The following is a 19,889-nucleotide window of genomic DNA, read 5'->3' on the forward strand; positions in this document are numbered from 1 at the left end:
CATCATCTTAATAACCTTTGAAAAAGATTAGAAGCTCATAACTAGATTGAAGTAAAAATTACAAAATAACATACTTGACATGCTCTTCAAAAGATGAAAATGGTAGAGAAAATATTGAAAAGAAGATAGAAAAATATGTGTAGAAGATGTTGAAAAGATGAAGAAGAAGAGCTCACCAAACGGTCTTACAAGACTCTATTTATAGGCAAAATATGGAGATTAAATTAATCAAATTAAAATAAATAAATTGATTAATTTAATTGTGATGGGAAGTGGTAGGATAAATAGAGTAAGTATAAGAGTATTGGAAAGATGAAATGTTTGGTTGGGTAAAAAATTAGTGAAAAGCTAAGGTAAAAAATAAATTAGGAATGTTTATTTAGGTAAGAAAAATATGGAAGAGGGAATTGATATTTGGGTGAAAAGAAAAATAAAACATTGGGAAAGAATATGATTTTTAGCCTTTTTGGTGGCTGTGTTTAGTTGTAGTTGGCCATGTGCAAAATGCTAACTGAAGGCAAGTTGGGCTCGGGCCTGGTGGAGAGGCAGCAATGAACGTGGGCCTTTAGACTGGGCCAGGCGGAATGCTGCTGAATGGCTAAAGAAGATGCATGCGGGCCTGGAAGGTGGACATGGGCCCATGTAGCTTGCTGGGAGCAGGCTGAAGACTAGAGGCGGTTTGGTGATGCTGAGTGCTCCTTGTCCGTACGGTTGGCAGGTGGAGTTGCTGGGCGTGTTGGCTTCATGCTGAGGCTAGGAACTGAAGGAAGGTTGGAGGCTGGACAGGTGGCGATGCTGGGAAGGAGGCGCTGAAGGCAGAAGGTGAGCTTCACAGGGGTTGATTGCTGGAGGGACACGGATTGGGCTCCTGGAGGCAGGCCCAATGGCTGGTGGAAGGGAATGGCTTTTGGGCCTTTGAAAAATGCCACAATCTCTTTGTCTTTCTCACAAAATTATTACTTTTCTTTTCTTTTCTCTTCTTTATTTTCAAGCATAAAAATTTCCCTACAAAATAAATATAAAATAAATCATAATAAAATATTTTCAATTATAAAATAAATCAAATTAATTCTTTGAAAATATTAATTATAACTTAATTTATATTTAACATTTAAGCTCAACATTACATCTTTTTACTCCTAACTTAACAATATTAATTTTAAATAATTTAAACTATAACATTTTACGATAATATAACTATAAAAATACACAAAAATCTATAAAATTAAAATAAACCTAATAAATTCAAAATTACTTAAAAACTTAATAAATCAATTAAAAACTCAAGAACTAAGCAACAATTAACACATAAAAAGTGGTAAAATAACTCTATTTTGTAGAGTTATCAACACTTGTCCAACTCAACTTGGGCTATGTTATTTCATGATTTATGTCATAGTTATCTTTATTGTTATTGTTTTGAACTCCTGGTTAAGGTTATGGGGTTGTGTCCTACGTAGCTCTTCTTGTTAGGCTTTGGCTCATGGGTACTCTATGCTGCAGGTAAAGGCAAAGATGTGGTTACTGCTCAATAAGTTGGAGAGCTTTGGCAGAGGGTGTACGTGTCAACAGATTAATGACCATAAGGGATCGGGCCTACTAATTGGGAAATTTATTAAGTATTTTTTTAGAATGATGTTTTACTTTTACTGTTTGGATTTAAAGTTTGTTTGTTTTACTTTATTTATGATAACTACGAAACTCCAGAGTTTCATTCTTTAAAACATTTGGTTTGTATTTATGATGGATTTTCTATAAATAAAATAGTATTTTTATTTCAATATTAATTATGGTAAAAGTCAATTAACGCTTCAAGAAATTGGGGCGTTACAAATAAGAATGATAAATATGATTTATTCATTCTTATGACTAAGTGAAAAATGATATGTCATCCTGAATTTCAAAGTTAGGGTCCACTAAACATGTTTGTTCTTCTGTGTAGATAGTTGAGTCTTACGATTCAAGGAAGGTTGTTGATGAAGTTCTTAAAGATGGATATGGAGAGCGCTTTAGTTCAGAAAAACGTTGGGGGCAATCCGTTTAGTTTAGTTTTATTTTAGGAAAACTTTATTTTTGTTTGGAACAATTTTTAGTTTATTTATTTTACTAATTTAATTTCTTTTTATTGCATGTAGTGAATTTAAATAATTTTTTTTAGTAATAATATGATTATTCTTAATTTTTCTTTTAAATAGACATGCAATTATAAACATTCTGGCTGTAGACGCTTTTGCAAAATGAACGATCACTAAATAACTCTGAGTTATTTAAAGTAGCTAAACCAAAAGGTAACAAAAGACAAAAGAGGATGACACTTATCTATGACATCTAAGACTAGGTCATATTAGTCTAGACAAAATAAAGTGGTTAACAAAAGATGGACCATTGAGAGAAAAATTATTGGAACTCTTCCGATTTGTGAATCTTTTCTAGAAGGAAAAATGACAAAACGGCTTATCTCAGCGAAATGAAATAGAGTCAAAGAACCATTAGAGTTTCTACACAACGATGTGTGCGGTCCAATTAATGTACATGCTAGATGTGGTTATAAGTACTTCGTCACTTTCATTGATTATTACTCAAGATATGGTCATACTTCCCTAATGCTTAGGTAGTTAGAAACATTTTGCAAGTTTGAGGACTTCAAAGCTGAGGCTACGAAGCAGTTAGGAAAACTCTTAAGACACTTCAATCAGATCGATGTGGTGAAAAGATATTTTTATTGATTTAATAATAGTACATTTTTATTATATTTGAATTTTATAATTATTGTTTGAATAATTTATATAAATATTAGAAAATTTCATATTCATTTATGAGAATATGATCGTGTATGCGTACAAAAGAAATAAGATCATATATAATGAATAAAATAGTCAGCAGCGTATTAAAGAACATAATCTTTAATGAATGGTTGCTAGTACGGTTTACTAAGCATATGGGATACGAGTAGTCTAGATTCAGATTATTGATGTGGATAGACATCTTGGTAAATGTACTTTATATAATAGTGATTATATATGAAAGGACCGATGTGAATTAATTATCTTTATAAACTTACCGTTTTCCATAAAGATTTAATTCATGTCTTAATAGATGATCATTTTTCGATCAGTCTAAATCCTGAGTTATCATGAATTCCTGTTTATGTTTATCAAATCTTTTGATTCATTCGTTAAGATCTCTTAATATAATGAGGCTAGTGACTTTTGTTTTGGAGATTCAATATTATGAATGGTTGGGAACATGAATTTACAATAATGGAATCCATGCTTTCCTAACGGATCGAAAATTGGTTCCCTTGATTCTGGGACTGAATAATTATTGAACTCAAATCTATAATGTGATTATAAATTAATTATTCACTTGTGAATTAATGGTACTTATGGAACAAGAGGTAATTAGAAGGGTAAAATGGTCATTCTTGACCAACTCTAATTTGCGAACCAATAAATGGAGGACAGAACTACATTTATTGATTATATCAATGGACTACAAGAGAAAACTCTGTAAATATAATTTTATAATTACTTAAAGTGCAATTTCATATTTATAGTGGAGTAATAATGGAATTAATAAATAAGATTATTTAATTAAATAGTTTAATTAATAATTTGGTTTATTAGAGCTTCGAATTATTGGTCCATGATCCCCAAGTCGCATTTGTCCTACACTATCAAACGTAAGGATGTTACATGCAAGATTAATGGAGAAAATGACTAAATTGCAAATGAATTAATTTTTTAGGGCAAAGTGATAATTATGTGAAATTAATTAATTATTTAACTAATTAATTTTTATTTGAAAAAATTTATATTAGTTCAAATAAATATTAATCAGTGTTTTGATTAATATTTAAGATAGTTAATTATTATCTTAGTATAAGATAATTATTCAAACAGATAGTTTTTAAGATAAAGTTAATTTTGAGTTCACTGATATTTATTTTTGGGAATAAATATATTGTCTTAAAATTAATTAAACAAACAAATGAGAAAAATTAGGAAAGCAATATAGTGGTGCCACTTTGTGTGCTAGCTATCCCGAGATTTGAATTTTGAATTTCCAATAATATTTGTTTATTTAATTATTTAATTGTTATTTTAAATTTGTTTCAAATAAATAATTAAATTAAAAGATAATTGATCAGTTTGAATTAATAAAATAAAATAAATATTTCATTTTATCTTTATAAGTCTAAAAAGAAACAATTCTTTTAAGTTAGTGTATCAGACTTTCTTAGAAAAGTATTGGTTGAACTTTTTAGACTTGAAAATTCTAAAACTTTCTACAAGACTTCCCATTTCTCCAAACTCTCTAGATCTAATTTGTTGAGAACATCTAGAGAGCCTAAATAATCAACTTGTGAATCCTACGTGCCCACACATGTCCTTGTGTGTTTGAGAAACGACTTGGAAGGCTAAAGTGTGAGTCTTCACTAGATAGGAAGATCGTTTGATTATACTAAAAGACTCAAATGAATCTTGATAAGCTACAAGAGGTAATCTAGTTTTCCTTGTATGTGTTGATTTAATGTATAGATATATGTATTGATCATGGCTGGTATTAATGATTTTTTTAAATCCTCCCACTTCACCTTAAGTTGCGTCCCTGATTGTATTCAAGTTAATACCAACACGGACATGGTGAATTCGCAACTAGTACCCAAATGTTATACCCAAAATTTTGCATTGTTACGTGGCGGCTCACAAAGAAAATGACATATCAATCCAAAGTGTCAAGATGCTACAGTCACCACTATTCACCAAGAAGGATGACCCTTGTCATTCTCTCAACACTTAGGCGGAGGCAAACCTCACTAGCACCGGTCTACTTCTCCCATTGCGCGAAGTGAAATGATCCTAGATGATTAGGTTGTCGCCAATCGCAAGAAGGATAAGGCCCTAGCCAGTCGCCCTATCCAATCGACATAGCGAATCAAGTGCACATCAATAGCCAGAGGTCCTAGATGGTCACCAGAGGCCCTTACTGATCGCCAGAGATCCTCGTTGCTCGCTGGTGGCGCCTTCAACCTCTTCATGAACATGACACGTCGGATTACCATTTTTTGTGAGACAGAAACCTGTCTCCATCCGAATGTACCAAAAATTAGTCTGATTGGGAAAGAAGTTGACATCATTAACTCTTTCCATCTCTGCAACTATAAATAGTGCAAATCAAAATGTAACAAGGGTTGAAAAATAAGTTAGCAACTGTTCATTTTCGAAAAGAGCTCCTACTCTCAATTACTATAACTGCCCTGAGAACAAGTTCCAACTCAGTGTACTTGTTCTTGAGGGTTCAAAGTTCATCACAAATATCATTGACTAAAGTGGACGTAGGTCATCTTTTTTGGGTCGAACCACTATAAACATTTGTCTCTTTCATTTATTACCGCATTTATTTCTCTTTCTTTGACTCACTGTTCATAACGGAGATTTCACTTTTAATTTTACACACAAAACAACTATTCATTTATTGATCTGTGCAAGTTAACAAAAAAATAGGTCAACACCAAACAATAAAGAATTCATGTGATCGTTTTGTAATTGCTGGTAAAATCTCATTTCTTTACTTGGTTTCTTAGTTTTTTCTTTACAAAATATTTGAGCTTGATTGTTCTGGTTTCTTAATAACTCTTGTCAGGTGCTTCCCTCTCTGTTCAAGATGTACTACTTGAACAAATTTGTTTAAATTCATTTACTAAACATAACTTTGGGCATCTTAATCATGATGCTTAAAGGATATAAGAGACATTTCATGGGAATCTTCAATTTAGAATAAATTGTTTGTTCAATTTGGCTATTTGAGAATAACGGGTTGGCTAGATGTTTGAGAAGTTGGGAAATTTTGAACTAGGAGACATAATTTTGTAAGAGGCGTGATAAGAAAAGATTCAGGACAATTAGTTTAGCTTTGGTAGTTTTTAGTGTGGTCAATTAACTTTTATTCCATTGGGAACCTTAGAGGCAAAAGTATTTAAAACCTATTACAAGTTTAAATTAACATAATCAATACAGAAACAACAACATTTTATCTTTTTTATGGTCCTTCTCTTTGGCTCTTATTTTACAATCCCTGTTTGGTAATGAGACAGTGATTTGAGATCCTATTTTTGGTTCATGTAAAATTTCATCAACTAATTTTTTTACCATCATACTAGTAAGAAACAATATATAGTAATAATTAATACCTTTTTCCATTTTGTATTTCAATCTTTTTGTGAGTGATTTATTCTGGACTTTCTATACAATGCTTGTTTTTTTTGGGAGAGCTGAGAAGTTAAAAGAATCATAGATTATTTTAGTTTTCTTCATGAACAAAAATTTTCTATGTATTATGAACAAGGAACTTATCAAGAAGGTTACTTGGAGTTTGTCTTCTAATTTATTAATGTGTTCATTAATTTCTCCATATTTTTCTTATAAGATCAGCCACATCTTTTATTCTATTCTAATCAATTAATCTTGTATGCTTTGTTTTGTATTCTTATTTCGGATGCTACAACTGCAGATTCATGAAGAAGAAGGCTCTTTTTTGGATCAATGTGATACATTTGTGGTGTTTCATGTGCAATTTTTTATTTATTAGGAGATTGTGTAGGTTGCGTTTGGTAAAATTTTTGTTTTTAAATTTTTTAAACTCAAAAATAAAAATATATTTTTGTTTTATGTTTTTTTATTTTTATAAAATAAAAATGTGTTTGGTAACCATTTTTGTTTTCTGTTTTTTTTTAAATAAAAATAAAAGTGTGTTTGGTAACTTTTATTTTTATTTTTTGTTTAAAAAAATAAAAAATATAAAACATGTTTGGTAAATATTTTTTTTTGAAATTTTATTTTTTATTTTCATTTTCTAAACTAAAAAATAAAAATATTTTTTGTGACCACTATTTATTATTTTAAAATAAAAAATAAGAAAGTTATAGTAAAAAAAAATCATATTAATAATATTCAAGTAATCTCAAATTTCAAAACTTAATATCTATCCAATAAAGTTTACATAGTAAAATAAAAAACGTATGAACTGATAATTGTCCAAACTTAAAGTAAAGTATTAAACGAGTCATAACAATCAACTAATGTCTTTACTCAATCTCACTATCGTCGACTAGCTCTCCATATATGATCAGTAATTTCATCACGAACATGAGCCATTTCACGTATATGAGTTCTAGAAATACTGAACTCTACACTATCAGTCAAAGTTCCATCCGTGCTTTGTAAAGTAGTAGCCTGTACTTCAGAATTTCCTTCACCCCCATCAAAATATACATATGCTTCTGCATTTGTCCTTATAAAATTGTGAATCTCGCAGCAAGCAATGACAATGTACTTTTGTATTCTTAGATCATATGAAGGCATTTGTTTTAGGATTGGAAAGCGAGCCTTCAACACGCCGAAACACCGCTCAATGACATTTCTCAAGGAAGAGTGTCGATAATTGAAGAGCTCTTTTTTGCCTATGGGATTAAGATCTGTGTATTGGCCCAAATGATACCTTTCTCCTCGATATGATGAAAGAAAATCAGGCATGTTTGTATAGCCAGAATCAACAAGATAATATTTTCCTGGTCCAATGATAATTTATGTTAGTTTTTACTTATAGATGTTTAATATAAAATAATGTCAATCAACACAATAAATTTGATAAATACTTACCTTGGGGCGGCATTGGAAATCCATAATCTGGGTTTGTGGCACATTCTAGAAGAATCTGTGCATCATTAGCTGATCCTTCCCATCCAGGAACAACGTATGTGAACTTCATGTCAAATGAACATACACACATAATGTTCTGAGTTGTATCCACTTTTCGACCTCGATATGGTATTTGTTCATCAATTGGAACATGCGCAGAAATATGAGTCCCATCTATAGCTCCAACACAATTCTAAAATACAAAATAAATTATTAGATTTTTTTTTATTGAATATTGAAAGAAAGGAAAAAATAATAATTCAAATTTTTGTACCTTAAAAAATGGATAGTATCTTGGATCGAATCGAATTTGTGGAGGAGTTACATCAAATGAAGGTGGAGTAATTAGTTCTTTGGATAGACGACATATTTCCTTCAAAACCTTCCTAAAATAATGTGATGTGGTTGAGATGGAGTGCTAAAATCATTCAGCAACCACACGATGTCGTTCATCATGGCCAATCACAAATAAGAACATAGCCACTTGTTCTTCAACAGACAGATATCGTGAGTTCTTCAATAAAAAAATTTCTTTTAGAACACCACAAAATAATTTGAAGACATCTTTGTTCATTCTTAACAAATCATAACACCTACTCCAATGCCCGTGCAACACTTCCATAACATATTCATGGCCTGAAAGAGCTGAATTTCTAAAAGGTTGCTTGGATAGATATAATTGATTATATTCCTCGCAAGCAAAATATAGCAAAATCTCTCCAAACTCATCATCTGAATTGTCCAGTAAATTATCCTTGTTGAACCGAGCAACGTTTAAAGACATTTTATCCTGATAGTAGAAAAAACTTTTAAATTTTACATTCAATATATAAAAATATATAAATACTCAAAGTCAAAGTCAAACCATAAAACAAAATAGGCAAAACAAGTCATCCAGTCAATAGCTAAACAAAGTCATCCAGTCAATAGCTAATAAAGTCATCCAATCAATAGCTTAACAAAGTCATCCAGTCAAAAGCTAAACAAAACTAAAGTTAATAGCTAAATAAAGTCATCTTGTTCATAGCTAAACAAAGTCTAAACTTTTTCACTTCAAATTCAGCAACCAATCTATTCTTCTATGCTCTGGCATCTTTAGAAACAATGCTCTGGACACCTCGTTCTCAAACTTCTCAATAGCTTTTGCGTATACTTCTCCACTAATTCCATCAATTTGATTAAGAGCTTTAACACTCTCATCCAATAAGTAATGTGATGCAGATGTTGCCATTGATCTCTCTATCAATTCTGTCTTTCGCTTTGCAGTTTCATTATATGTTGCCAGTGCATCTGCCAAAGCTGATGAGAACTTTGCTATTTTTACTGATCGAGAGTTCGAAGTGGCTGTTGATTTACCTCTTCTTTTGTTACCATCCTCATCAAAACCACTTTCTTCATTCATAGTAGAATGACTTATTGACGTTGCATCATCATCATTAGAAGGACTTCGAGTTGAAGGATGAGCATTGGAACCAGTTGTAGTGGTATCACCAAAGATAGTGCATAATTTCTCATAAAACTTACAGCCTTTCTTTCTAAATCTTTTAGCAGACTTGTTAACCTACATGAAATGAAATTATATTGATAAAATATACTAATACCTATCAAAATAAAGCAAGCATAAAATCCATTTTAAATCATTTTTACCTGAATAAGTTTATCCCAAACTTCATCTGTCACACTAACTTCTCCAGTCACTGCATTGTATCCCATACCAGTCTCTTTCAGTAAAGACTTAAAATCCTTATGCTTTTGCTTTAATTGATTGTATTTGTTCCTTAGTTGCATATCACTATAATTTCTTTTTGCTTGTCCACAAAACTCCTCCTTTATATATTTCCATGATTGCTTGGTAAAGGTTGTGGTATTCTTATTTCCCTTTAAGACTTCTTCTTCCATAAGTTCAATGAAAATTTCTTCATGCTTTTGAGTCCAAACAGAAGCCTCATCATTATTCTCAATAATAAGAACTTCATTATCAACGCCTGCCATCTAGGTAAGACCTAAAGATTCAATAAGAATTTTAAATGCAAATAAAAGAGTAAGCACTTCATATAAAGAATAAGGAAAAAAGAGAGCTTGAAAATACTATTTGGCAATAATCTATCAAGAGAGGAGTAGAATCTATCACTAAGCTAAAGTTACAGTAGTAACTGTAGGTAGTCTTAACTTGCCAATATTATCCAACCTTAATCTTTCCTTGGCATTAAAATACTACAGTACTGCTCTCTCATAAAATAACAGGGTTATCTCATATTTTTTCTTGAGCGTATCTTTTACTCAGTACTGTATAGCTTCCCACAGTACAATCATTTCTAAAAAAAGAGAACTACTTGATTCCAATGTTTAGAAACTTTACAAGGTTCACTGTATGCAGAGTTCAAGGTTGCTTTCCATAGCAGCAGAAAAGAACAACCATAGATATAAATAGAGCTTGAAATTGAATTGAACAACAACAACAACACAAATCTCTACTACTACTGTTCTTTTTCAAAATTAGGAGGAAAAGCAAGCAGTTTGGCTAATAGGATCTTTATGCTGTTATTATTACTGTTATTGTTATATATGATATGATATAATATATAAATAGTCCCCTTTTAACATCATAGGCGTTTTTGATATTTTTCTTGGGATGGTTTTTGATTTCCTTTAGTAAAAAAGGATGATGATAAATTAAAAGGATATATATAAGTTTCTTCATCCAAATGGGGTCTCCTTTAATCTTGAGGGTGCAAATGGATTCAATTATAAGTGTGGACTAAAAAATTCTCGAGGTAAGCATCTTGAAATTATTTGAGCCTCATTTCTATGAAATGATTCCTTCATTATCAAACAGGCGACCGTTCTACACTTAGGACAACATTACTACTCCACGGGGACAATATGGCATTAGAAGGGGAAGTATATGTCAAACAGGGATGACAAATAAGAACATCAGATTGTATGTATGAAGCAAGCAGTTTGCAGGGTTGAGACATAAAGCACATGGCACATGTTGACTATCACATGACCAGAGCATGGTCTAGAGAGAAGAGGACAATGAGTAAAGGTTTGACTTCAAGCAAAGAATCTTAATGAGTACCTCAGAGAGGAAAAATGGAAATATACTTGCACCACAAGGTGTTATATTCAAACTAGTACTTTTTTTTTCAGCCAGAAGACTTACACGATCAGCTTCCCCTACTGTAAGTTCGGATTAAAAAATGTAAAGAGGGTTGATTATTCAGATAAGTTGTTACATAACCTGAACCATGTTTGTTCTGGCTGACGACTACAATAAATGCCCTTACAACTTAGATTTATATAGAGAGAGAGAACTTCCCAACTAGAGCCATAAATTTCCTGCCTTTTGTCCTTACTACTTATTATCCTATACAAGTAATCATGCTCTCTTTTTTTTAACAATACAAGACAAAACAATAATGATTCATATACAAGACAGACTTCAGACCAGAGAATATATATATAAATTATGCAAGAGTTTGAGAGGCAGAATGAGAAGCTAAATATTTACACACGTATTAATAATTGTGAAATATAGCCTAATATGAGGTGAGGGGCAATTAGGACAAGTAAGCAATATGTATTTGTAATGACTACTTACATATAAATCCTTATTTTTAAAGTGGCACAGAGCACCACAACTCTATCTATGAATTTAGGGACTTGGTTTTCTCGAAGCTAAATATTTACACACGTATTAATAATTGTGAAATATAGCCTAATATGAGGGGCAATTAGGACAAGTAACCAATATGTATTTGTAATGACTACTTACATATAAATCCTTATCTTCAAAGTTGCACAGAGCACCACAACTCTATCTATCTAGTTGGTTCTAGACTACTTGTTCTAGTGTATATCTTCTTAGTCTCATAATTCTCAAAACGCCAGCCCCAAAACAAAAAATGGCCGCAGATGAAGTACTAAATCTCTTTGATTCTCAACACGCCAAAACAAAAACAAAACTAAAGTTTCTTCTCTGATTCCCAGTTCTCTCCAAGCTCAGTTCTCAATCTCACCACGCTAAAGCTTCAAACCATTATCTCTGGAAAATAAGTGAGAGACTTTTCAGAAGAGGAAGGAAGTAATTACAGCTCAACTACTACTGAGAAACAAGACGAAGATCATAAAGTAGCAGTAGTAGCTGAGGTCAACAAGAACGTCAACAAAAGGATGAGGAGGAGAAAAATTGGGGCCAGTAGTAAAAGCTTGTCTGACCTTGAGTTTGAGGAGCTTAAAGGGTTTATGGATCTGGGTTTTGTTTTTACTGAGGAGGAGTGTAGAGATTTGAACCTGATTTCTATTATCCTTGGCTTACAAAGATTTAATCAAACAGAAAAACTTGCCTGAATTCTATAGTTTAAACAACTGATTTCTATGTGATAATTCACTTGTTTTCTCTGTTAACTAAACTGACATATCTTAGTGTCAACATGGTTGGTCAGGCAGTGGCGTCTTTACTGAGGAGGATTGGATTACATTACTAAAGAAATGAATCACATGGAAAAATCAGAATTAGTGGAATAATATTAAAAAGATGGTTTCAACATAAGCTTGCTCCTGTTTTGTATGCTTGTCATTTCTATCAATTAACATTCAATAATAACTCCCAATGAGTTCTATTTCGACTTTGTTATTCAGGTTTCTATGCTCTATGCTCTAACACAGTCAGAAAACCATGTTGAGTAATAGGTACTAATGCATCTCAACTGATCTGTTTTAGAACTAATGCTAATAAAACTATACTCACCTTAAGTGCATAAACACAGAGATTGTCTCAACAACAAATTTCTCTTAGCTGAACCAAGCAAGTTTAGATTACAACAATCAGCCTTATTGCCCTCAACAAACCCACATAAAACCCACAACACAAAATAAATAACCAGTAGCAAAAACAACTAAACTAAGAAAGTCATGATCATGAGGCAAAACAATCCAAACCCATATCAGAAAAACCAACAAGTTACAGAGACCCGCATACGAATCATCGACCTATAAGCAAAAAGTCATGTAAAAGCACAATCCCATTTCTCGATCCATCAAAAAGCATTACAAAACTATTGAGGATTCGAGAATCATTATCAGTATGAGAATAACACTTAATATGTAGCACAAAACCTAATCCCTAAAAAATAATAAATAGATTCATACCTTATTAGAAAAATCCAACCCTAAGATTCTGATTTAGTCAGTACGCCATTTTTATATGGATCCAAGAACCTTTACCATGCAAATACAAGATATCAAATATTAGAGAGAGAAGATTCTTATTGAGAAATAGATTGAGAAAAAAATGGGTCGTTCATATGATGGAGATGATAAAATGGGGATAAAATGATACCTGAAGTAGCCATGAATGATAGTAGAGTAGATATCTGCAACAATGGAGTCTCTGAGGAGAAAGTAGAGTCCGCAACAATAAAGTCTCTGAGATGCGAAGATTAGAGAAGAAAACTGTTTAAAAAAAAATATGAAAGTATAAAAAAGTTATTTTCAAAATTTTATTAAAAGTTTAAAAAAATAAGAAACCAAATAAAACTTACCGAACGTATTTTTGCATTATATTTCCAATTTTTTATTTAAAAAAATATAAAATTACTTTTTTAATTATTACCGAACAGGCCCGTAGTCTTGAATAGTTTAATTAACTATAAATCTCTTGTCTAGGAAACAATTTGTAAAATGATGAGCGATAATTTTTATCTTATTGTTTTTTTTAGATATAAGCATTTTGTACTACATATTTGTATTTGAATATATTTTTTAATAATCAATAATAATTTGTAATTTCTTTTAAATAATTTTATTTTATATTTATTATATAATTAAAATAAAATAAACTATCAATTATATTTATTATTGTTGTTTAGATTTTCTAATTTGTGAGAGTTTGTAAATTGTTGTTTGGATCCCATAACTAGTTTTGTATTTTGTTTACTGTCAGATTTTATTATTAATTTGTGTTATTAGGGTACAAATGATTTGTAGTGTAAATTTGACTTTTTTTTTTTTAATTTTGAGTCAGTCGTCCACTGCCAAAAATGCTAACATTTGTGTTAGTTTTCAACTGTCACAAATGCTAACGTTTGTGTCAGTTACAAACTATCACAAATGTCAAGTTAGCGTCAGTTGTGAACTGTCACAAATGCTAGAGTGGTCTGCATCACGGGATCTCGTATCACTTTTAAAACTGACGAAAAAAAATTATTTGTGTTAGTTGGGAACTGTCACAAATTACCTTTTTGTTCTTAGTTACATTTTTGTGGAATCGACCACCTATCTGTGCTACAATTACCACTAGCAAATGTCACATTTCGGGCGTTAAACAATAACCTTTTAAAACATGACTTTATTTTTAGGTTATATTATGATATTTTATTATTTAGATATCTTTTAGTTACCTTCAAGCCTAGAAACTAACGAGTCACCAAAAAATAAAAATCCACTTTTTGGTAACTCATGGAAGTTATGTTGGAAACTTTGAATTTTAGTTATTTTTTTATTAACCAAATAGAAAATTAAGTTAAAAACTACTTTTGAATATAACAAAAATACATGTTTTGCTAACTCATTCAAGTTAATTTTTTGGTTAAACAAATAGCTAAGTAACACAAAACGAACCAATTCAAATCATATTCAGCAACAATAAAGAACCTATCCTTGCCATACCCCAAAATGACCCACTTTGAAGAGTAAGTCACTATGGTACTACTTTTGTGCTCAAATGGATGATGGTGTCTCTAGAAAAAACTTTTAAAGTTAAGGATATACCCATGAGCTTGCAAAAAAACGACGATATAAGGGAATGGTTGCTCAGTTTTATTCTTCTTGAAGAGTTCGTTCCAATGGTACCACTTGTCGGCCTTGAAATGGCTAGAGCTCGTTGGAAAATGCAATCAAAATCTTATCATCATTATCTTTTATCAGCACGTATGACATCCTCAAGTGAATTTTGGCGGTGAGCTTTGGGCGACAAGGTCATTGGCAAATGCTTTTCCTTTCTGAGTGGCATGTGTGTGTTGGGTTTTATGCCCTTAATAAAACTATATTTCTCATGTAACACAATTTTATTATCAATAAAAAGTAGAAATCATTTTATTTATTCAGTCACATTGTTCGCCTGTTTTATTACATGCTTATTCAATTAATACAAACATTCATGAAATCTTGAACATATGGATGGTTACAATTATAGTGACTAGGTCATAGTGGATTATAGTTGTAATTATATGTTCAAAAGAACGAGTCCTAAGATTAAATCAGTGCATTGTATTTTCACTGATTAGGTAATATACGATATGATCTACTTACATATTCGGGGTATGATGTCTTGTCTAATGCATTGACCAAGTAGATGAGATCAGATGTATTTGGTTACATCAAACTAGGACCGATATTGATTATTGATAGATAAATAAGTATCATTGTTGTCGAATCTAATCAATGTCACAACATTGACCATAGGTCAAGTTGATCTTAATTATGAGTGATAATATTCTGCTAATTATATTATTTAAATAGTTTGACTTGTTCGTTACCACCTTACCCTACGGTATAATCCATACTTACATCTTGGAGATTTAGTAGTATAATTGAGTGGGAGTATTATTCATAGATATGAAATCTATACCTCATGTAAGAGAAGTGAAAATATGATTTCCTTAATTGCTTTTTTCAAAAGGTTAAATGATAGATATCTTATTTCTGTGATTAAGTTCACAGAAATATCATTTATAATGAACCTAGTGTCTTAAGGATAAAATACTGATGAAGGGTAAAACGCTAATTTGTACCTAACTCATTAGTAAGTCATCGATAAATGATTGACTGACTGTAATGGTTACAACAATGGATAGCAACTTTATACGAATAATTTCGTTCTATGAATTCAAGAGTTCAATTCTGAATCTATAGTGTAGTCACAAAAAATTAATAAATAGTGAGATAATTTATTTAATAAATAAACTCACGAGAATTTATTGAAGCTTGTATTCATGGATCCATGGTCCACATGTCGTCTCTAATCAAATCAAATTTAATAGTCTAAAACATTTGATTTAGTTATCAATTAAAAATATTAAATTGACTAGGTTAATTTAGTGATATTTACATATAATAAGAATTTGGGAATAAAAGATAATATTTCGACAAATTTATTAATAATTATAAATTTGTGTCAATATAAATCAAGTTTCAAATTATAATTAGTTAATTCGAATAATGATTTAATTAATTAAAATATAAATAATTAAAAAAGCTTTGAATTTAGGCTCAATTGGGATTTATATTCAAGACAAAGAGATTTGGCCTAAGTCCATGTGTGGGAGCCCAAGGTTTTGGATTTTTGTTTATTATTTTAATTAATTTAATTAAAATAAAGCTCATTAAGTTGTCTATATAAGAAATGTAATGTCTAGGGTTTTCACAGGGAGAAAAAGAAGAAGTCAGTTGATTCATAATTGGGTCAGTGAAAACCTAGACAATCTAATATCTTCCATCTCTAATTCTATCTCATGTGTTGAAAATTTGTCACTCTTTGTTAGACTTGATTTAGAGATAGGTTTGGAAGACTTTGACATAATCTAAGCGGTTTAAATTCTTAGTCATTCCTAGCATTCAGAAATGACAAAATGATAGAGAATCTAAATAAATGAGAGATTATTCTGTTGCATATTTGTAAGTTTTTACATCTTTTTGTTTATTTTAATTTACAAATCTGATATTCATCTACATGTCATGCTATTTTATGTTTCTATTATGTTTGTTGAAAAATAATAAGGACCATGCATTTAGATTTAAATTCTATAATCCTACAATGTAGTCTAGAGAAAGATAAAAAAAGTGGGAAAAACTTCATTTTCCAGTATTACTAATTTGGTATTATTGTAAATTTTTGTAAATAAAATAAAAAATGCAATAGCATACCTAAATTTCATAAAAAAAATTACCTGGAAAAAAAATAAAACTGGGCTTTTATTGGGCCTTCTAAAGGCCTCAAAGCTAAGCCCATAAAGGAGTAGTGAAAAGAAAAATAAAAAAGAAGGGGATGAAAACGACGACGTATCACGCTGAGTATATTTGCTTTTATGGGTCCGGAAATCTTTCTTCTTGTTCACTAAAAGTTCCTAAAACACCAAACATTGCCTTGCTCAGAAAGTTTCAGAGCGCGGAGTCGAAAGTTTGCAGAGCAGAAAACAACAATGGAGGCGCCCAAGACCATAGCCCACGAGATCGGAGGACTTCAAAACGATGCGCTTCGCTTCGGCCTTAACGGCGTCAAGAGCGATATCGTTGGATCTCATCCTCTCGAATCGGCTTGCCAATCTGTAATTTCTTTCTCTCTGATGCACTGACATAATGGTTTTTTCCTTTTCTGATTAAGTGTTCTCATAACTATTGCCTCAGCTCTTACTAGGTAGATTGTTTTGGAATTTTGAACTGGTGTTATGTTTTTCGTGATATGGTTGTTTGTTTCACATACTGTATATTTTGGCGGAAATTTTTTAGGGTTTTCGAAAAATAGGATCTTGGTGTTGTTGTTCGATTTAATTAGATTTTGAGGCTGGTGAATATGATTATAAATTTGGTTTTAGGCGAGAAAAACACAAGAGGAGATAAAGAGGAAAATTCTGGCCAACACATATGGAAGTGCGTTCCCCTTGAAAATGGACCTTGACAGGCAAATTCTTTCACGGTAAGCTGCTTCTCTTAAACCTTGTTAATTGGGATTTTCTTAATTTTTCTGATTATTAGATTTATTGATTATTTCTTTACCTTTTATTTACCTGTTATTGTGATTGAGCCTAAAAAAATTGGATAGTTCAACTATATTTTGAACAAAAAGAGAATCTAGGTATCTATAACATTGGTTAGGAGTCAGGATTCTAAATCAATAGAAATGGTGAGTTATTTGCATTATACTATATTGTGCTTAATTTGAAGAGTCCATGTATATGTTTGTCAATACGATGATACAACTTTTGGAGGTAAATGGAGTTTGGAGGCTTGGAGCCTACCTCTCATGTAATGGAAAGCATTACCTGATTCTCAGCTTTCGTTTTTTTAATATTGAAAATATGAACACGCTAAAGTTTCTGTTGAAATACCTCTTTTCGTTTATTTATTTTATAACCCGCTACCACCATGGCTGTAGAGTTTTTTAGGGCGTGATTCTTGATTTTTTTTTATGAGTTCATTTCATGAGTTGTGTAGTCATAAAAATCAGAATGCATGAGTTCAACTTCTTTGTTTTGTACTCCATGGTCGAATTACCTAGTAGAAATAAATGTCACTGCTTTACGGTCACGGTCACACCAGCTCAGATTTGTTAGATAGTATTGTCAAAAAATGCTCGGTTGTCCATCATTTCAATGACTAGGTGTAGTTAGTGTAAAAGACACTGTCTAGAAAATCATTTGTTTGTGGTGATGCATACGTAATGGACTTAAACTTTATGTTTTATATAAATTTTCTTTAGTTCAGTTTGATATTCGTTTGTTTTATTTGTGCATATCCAAAATAAATTGCAGATTTCAGAGGCCTCCAGGAGCAATTCCCTCTTCAATGTTGGGTTTGGAGGCAATGACTGGAACCTTGGATGACTTTGGCTTTGAGGATTATCTAAATGGTAAATTATTTCTACAAATTTATCTTATTCAAAAGAAAACGTTTCTAAGTCGTTTGCCTAATGACCAGGATACTTTGGAATCGTCTATTTTCTGTTCAGTTATGAGTCTTGTTTACCACGCCCCTTGATAATGAAAGTTTGCACAAAACCAAAATGTCTTGGTGTTTCTGAATTTCAATAGATTTATATCCTTCTATTTTTATTTTTTTCTTGGAATGAGAGGGAAATGTGGGGTTGAAATTTGATTTTGTCTTCACTGCCTTTTTCACTCACTCATCTTAAGTCCTTCACTTTAGACTTCAGAGTCTTCCAAATGAAGAAAAACAAGTGATTGATGAGTACTGAGAGAGAATTTGTTTCTCTTTGTAGAGGAGGGGTTTGAAGTTTGAGCCGGTGATTGTTTTGTTTCCGTATAACTCCCCCTGAACTTTGTCAGTTTACCACGCCACTTTTCTCAAATTTCTAGGACCTCCCATGTACAATTTCATTTTTAAGAGAGTAATTTTGACTTGTGTGGTGTAACTAACAACTATATATATGACATTCTCGTGGTATCTTTTTCTTTCTTAATAATTTGGATTTGTGGCTCTGCAGATCCGCGTGATTCAGAAACCTTCCGGCCAGTTGATATGCATCACGGGATGGAAGTTCGCCTGGGGCTGTCAAAGGGTCCAGTCTGCCCAAGTTTTATATAATAATGTTTTACTTTGTTAATGCATTGAATGAAATCCAGTCAGGCTAGTCAGCTTTTTAAATGTTTTTCTTTTGGATCATCATTAATCCATTAAGGATTTCTTAAGCTGTCACTTTCATCTAAACATGTATTCTTCTAAAGATCAAACATCTATTGTGTTATGCTGATTTCCCTATGGATATAAACTACATAGCCTTGGGTATATTAATGATTTTTATTCCATATATATGCACTTTGGGTGTGATATAAGCCTAAAACAAAGCCCAACTTAACTCCTTGAGATTGGGGAAGGCTTTTGAGAGTTTGGAGGTACTCAAAAATAAAAATTATTTTTTACAAAAAGTTATTCATAAATTGTTTTTTAAAATATATGTTTTTTATTTTTGTAAAATTTAGGTTTTGTAGAAAAAAAAAAAAGAAAGAAAGAAAACCGAGGGGAATATCATAAAAAAAATGTTGTGTAATGAATTCTTTTAATTTTAAAGAAAATAGATATTTTAATAATTAAGCATATGTTCGATTGAGGAGAAAAAAGGGAGTAAATAAAATTTTGGAGAGAAATAAAAAAAATTGTATCTTTGGTATGAGAGAAAAAGAAGGAAGAAGAGAAAAGGGGGTGGAAAAAAATGAGGTGGAAAAAAATGAGGTGAGTTTTGCCATTTTTTTTCGAAAATTGTTTTTAAATAGAAGACAATATGAAATTATTAATGTATCCTTATTTTATTAAGTAAAAATAATTTAGTTTTTGTTTATTCCTCTTTACCAAACAATTAGAGTAGCCCGAAAAAAAACAAACAATTAGAGTAGAAATTATTTTTCTATTCCATCATAAATATTTTCTTTTCTTCCTAATTTCTTTTCAATG

General features: G+C 31.3%; 3 protein-coding genes across 5 annotated transcripts; 1 reads left to right on the forward strand and 2 right to left on the reverse strand.

Annotated features, from left to right (window-relative positions):
- Window positions 1-6,958: 6,958 nt before the first annotated feature.
- LOC133817755 (L10-interacting MYB domain-containing protein-like) lies at window positions 6,959-13,110 on the reverse strand. Of its 3 annotated transcripts, XM_062250354.1 has the most exons (6): window positions 13,045-13,110; window positions 12,855-12,923; window positions 9,348-9,703; window positions 7,975-9,261; window positions 7,662-7,893; window positions 6,959-7,570 (listed from the first exon to the last, which is right to left on the reverse strand). In XM_062250354.1, exons 3-4 carry the CDS (start codon window positions 9,690-9,692, stop codon window positions 8,749-8,751), a joined length of 858 nt encoding a protein of 285 aa, XP_062106338.1. In that variant the 5' UTR covers window positions 9,693-9,703; window positions 12,855-12,923; window positions 13,045-13,110; the 3' UTR covers window positions 6,959-7,570; window positions 7,662-7,893; window positions 7,975-8,748. The 3 variants fall into 3 exon arrangements, with proteins under 3 accessions (XP_062106338.1, XP_062106339.1, XP_062106337.1); XM_062250355.1 differs by lacking the exon at window positions 13,045-13,110 and having other exon boundaries at window positions 7,662-7,874; window positions 12,855-13,004; XM_062250353.1 differs by lacking the exon at window positions 13,045-13,110 and having other exon boundaries at window positions 12,855-13,004.
- LOC133814206 (uncharacterized) lies at window positions 7,101-8,484 on the reverse strand. Its single transcript, XM_062247199.1, has 3 exons — window positions 8,137-8,484; window positions 7,662-7,893; window positions 7,101-7,570 (listed from the first exon to the last, which is right to left on the reverse strand). Exons 1-3 carry the CDS (start codon window positions 8,482-8,484, stop codon window positions 7,101-7,103), a joined length of 1,050 nt encoding a protein of 349 aa, XP_062103183.1.
- Window positions 13,111-16,775: 3,665 nt separating the features above from the next.
- On the forward strand, window positions 16,776-19,226 carry LOC133817756 (cyclin-B1-2-like). The gene is made up of 4 exons (XM_062250356.1): window positions 16,776-17,029; window positions 17,297-17,397; window positions 18,233-18,330; window positions 18,925-19,226. Exons 1-4 carry the CDS (start codon window positions 16,904-16,906, stop codon window positions 19,023-19,025), a joined length of 426 nt encoding a protein of 141 aa, XP_062106340.1. The 5' UTR covers window positions 16,776-16,903; the 3' UTR covers window positions 19,026-19,226.
- Window positions 19,227-19,889: the final 663 nt, after the last annotated feature.

This window comes from Humulus lupulus, chromosome 2 (assembly GCF_963169125.1).
Source record: "Humulus lupulus chromosome 2, drHumLupu1.1, whole genome shotgun sequence".
NCBI classification, from domain to species: Eukaryota; Viridiplantae; Streptophyta; class Magnoliopsida; order Rosales; family Cannabaceae; genus Humulus; species Humulus lupulus.

Bases quoted from the DNA above. Each gene is read 5' to 3' on its own strand.
- LOC133814206 (XM_062247199.1), bottom strand. From the start codon at position 8,484: ATGTCTTTAAACGTTGCTCGGTTCAACAAGGATAATTTACTGGACAAT. The intron at 7,894-8,136 runs GTTGCTGAATGA...TTTGTATTTTAG, and splicing joins ATGATGAACGACATCGTGTG to AATTGTGTTGGAGCTATAGA. The intron at 7,571-7,661 runs GTAAGTATTTAT...TCATTGGACCAG, and splicing joins ATTTCCAATGCCGCCCCAAG to GAAAATATTATCTTGTTGAT.
- LOC133817756 (XM_062250356.1), top strand. From the start codon at position 16,904: ATGGAGGCGCCCAAGACCATAGCCCACGAGATCGGAGGACTTCAAAAC. The intron at 17,030-17,296 runs GTAATTTCTTTC...ATTTGGTTTTAG, and splicing joins TCGAATCGGCTTGCCAATCT to GCGAGAAAAACACAAGAGGA. The intron at 18,331-18,924 runs GTAAATTATTTC...GTGGCTCTGCAG, and splicing joins CTTTGAGGATTATCTAAATG to ATCCGCGTGATTCAGAAACC.
- LOC133817755 (XM_062250354.1), bottom strand. From the start codon at position 9,692: ATGGCAGGCGTTGATAATGAAGTTCTTATTATTGAGAATAATGATGAG. The intron at 9,262-9,347 runs GTAAAAATGATT...CATTTCATGTAG, and splicing joins TTTGGGATAAACTTATTCAG to GTTAACAAGTCTGCTAAAAG.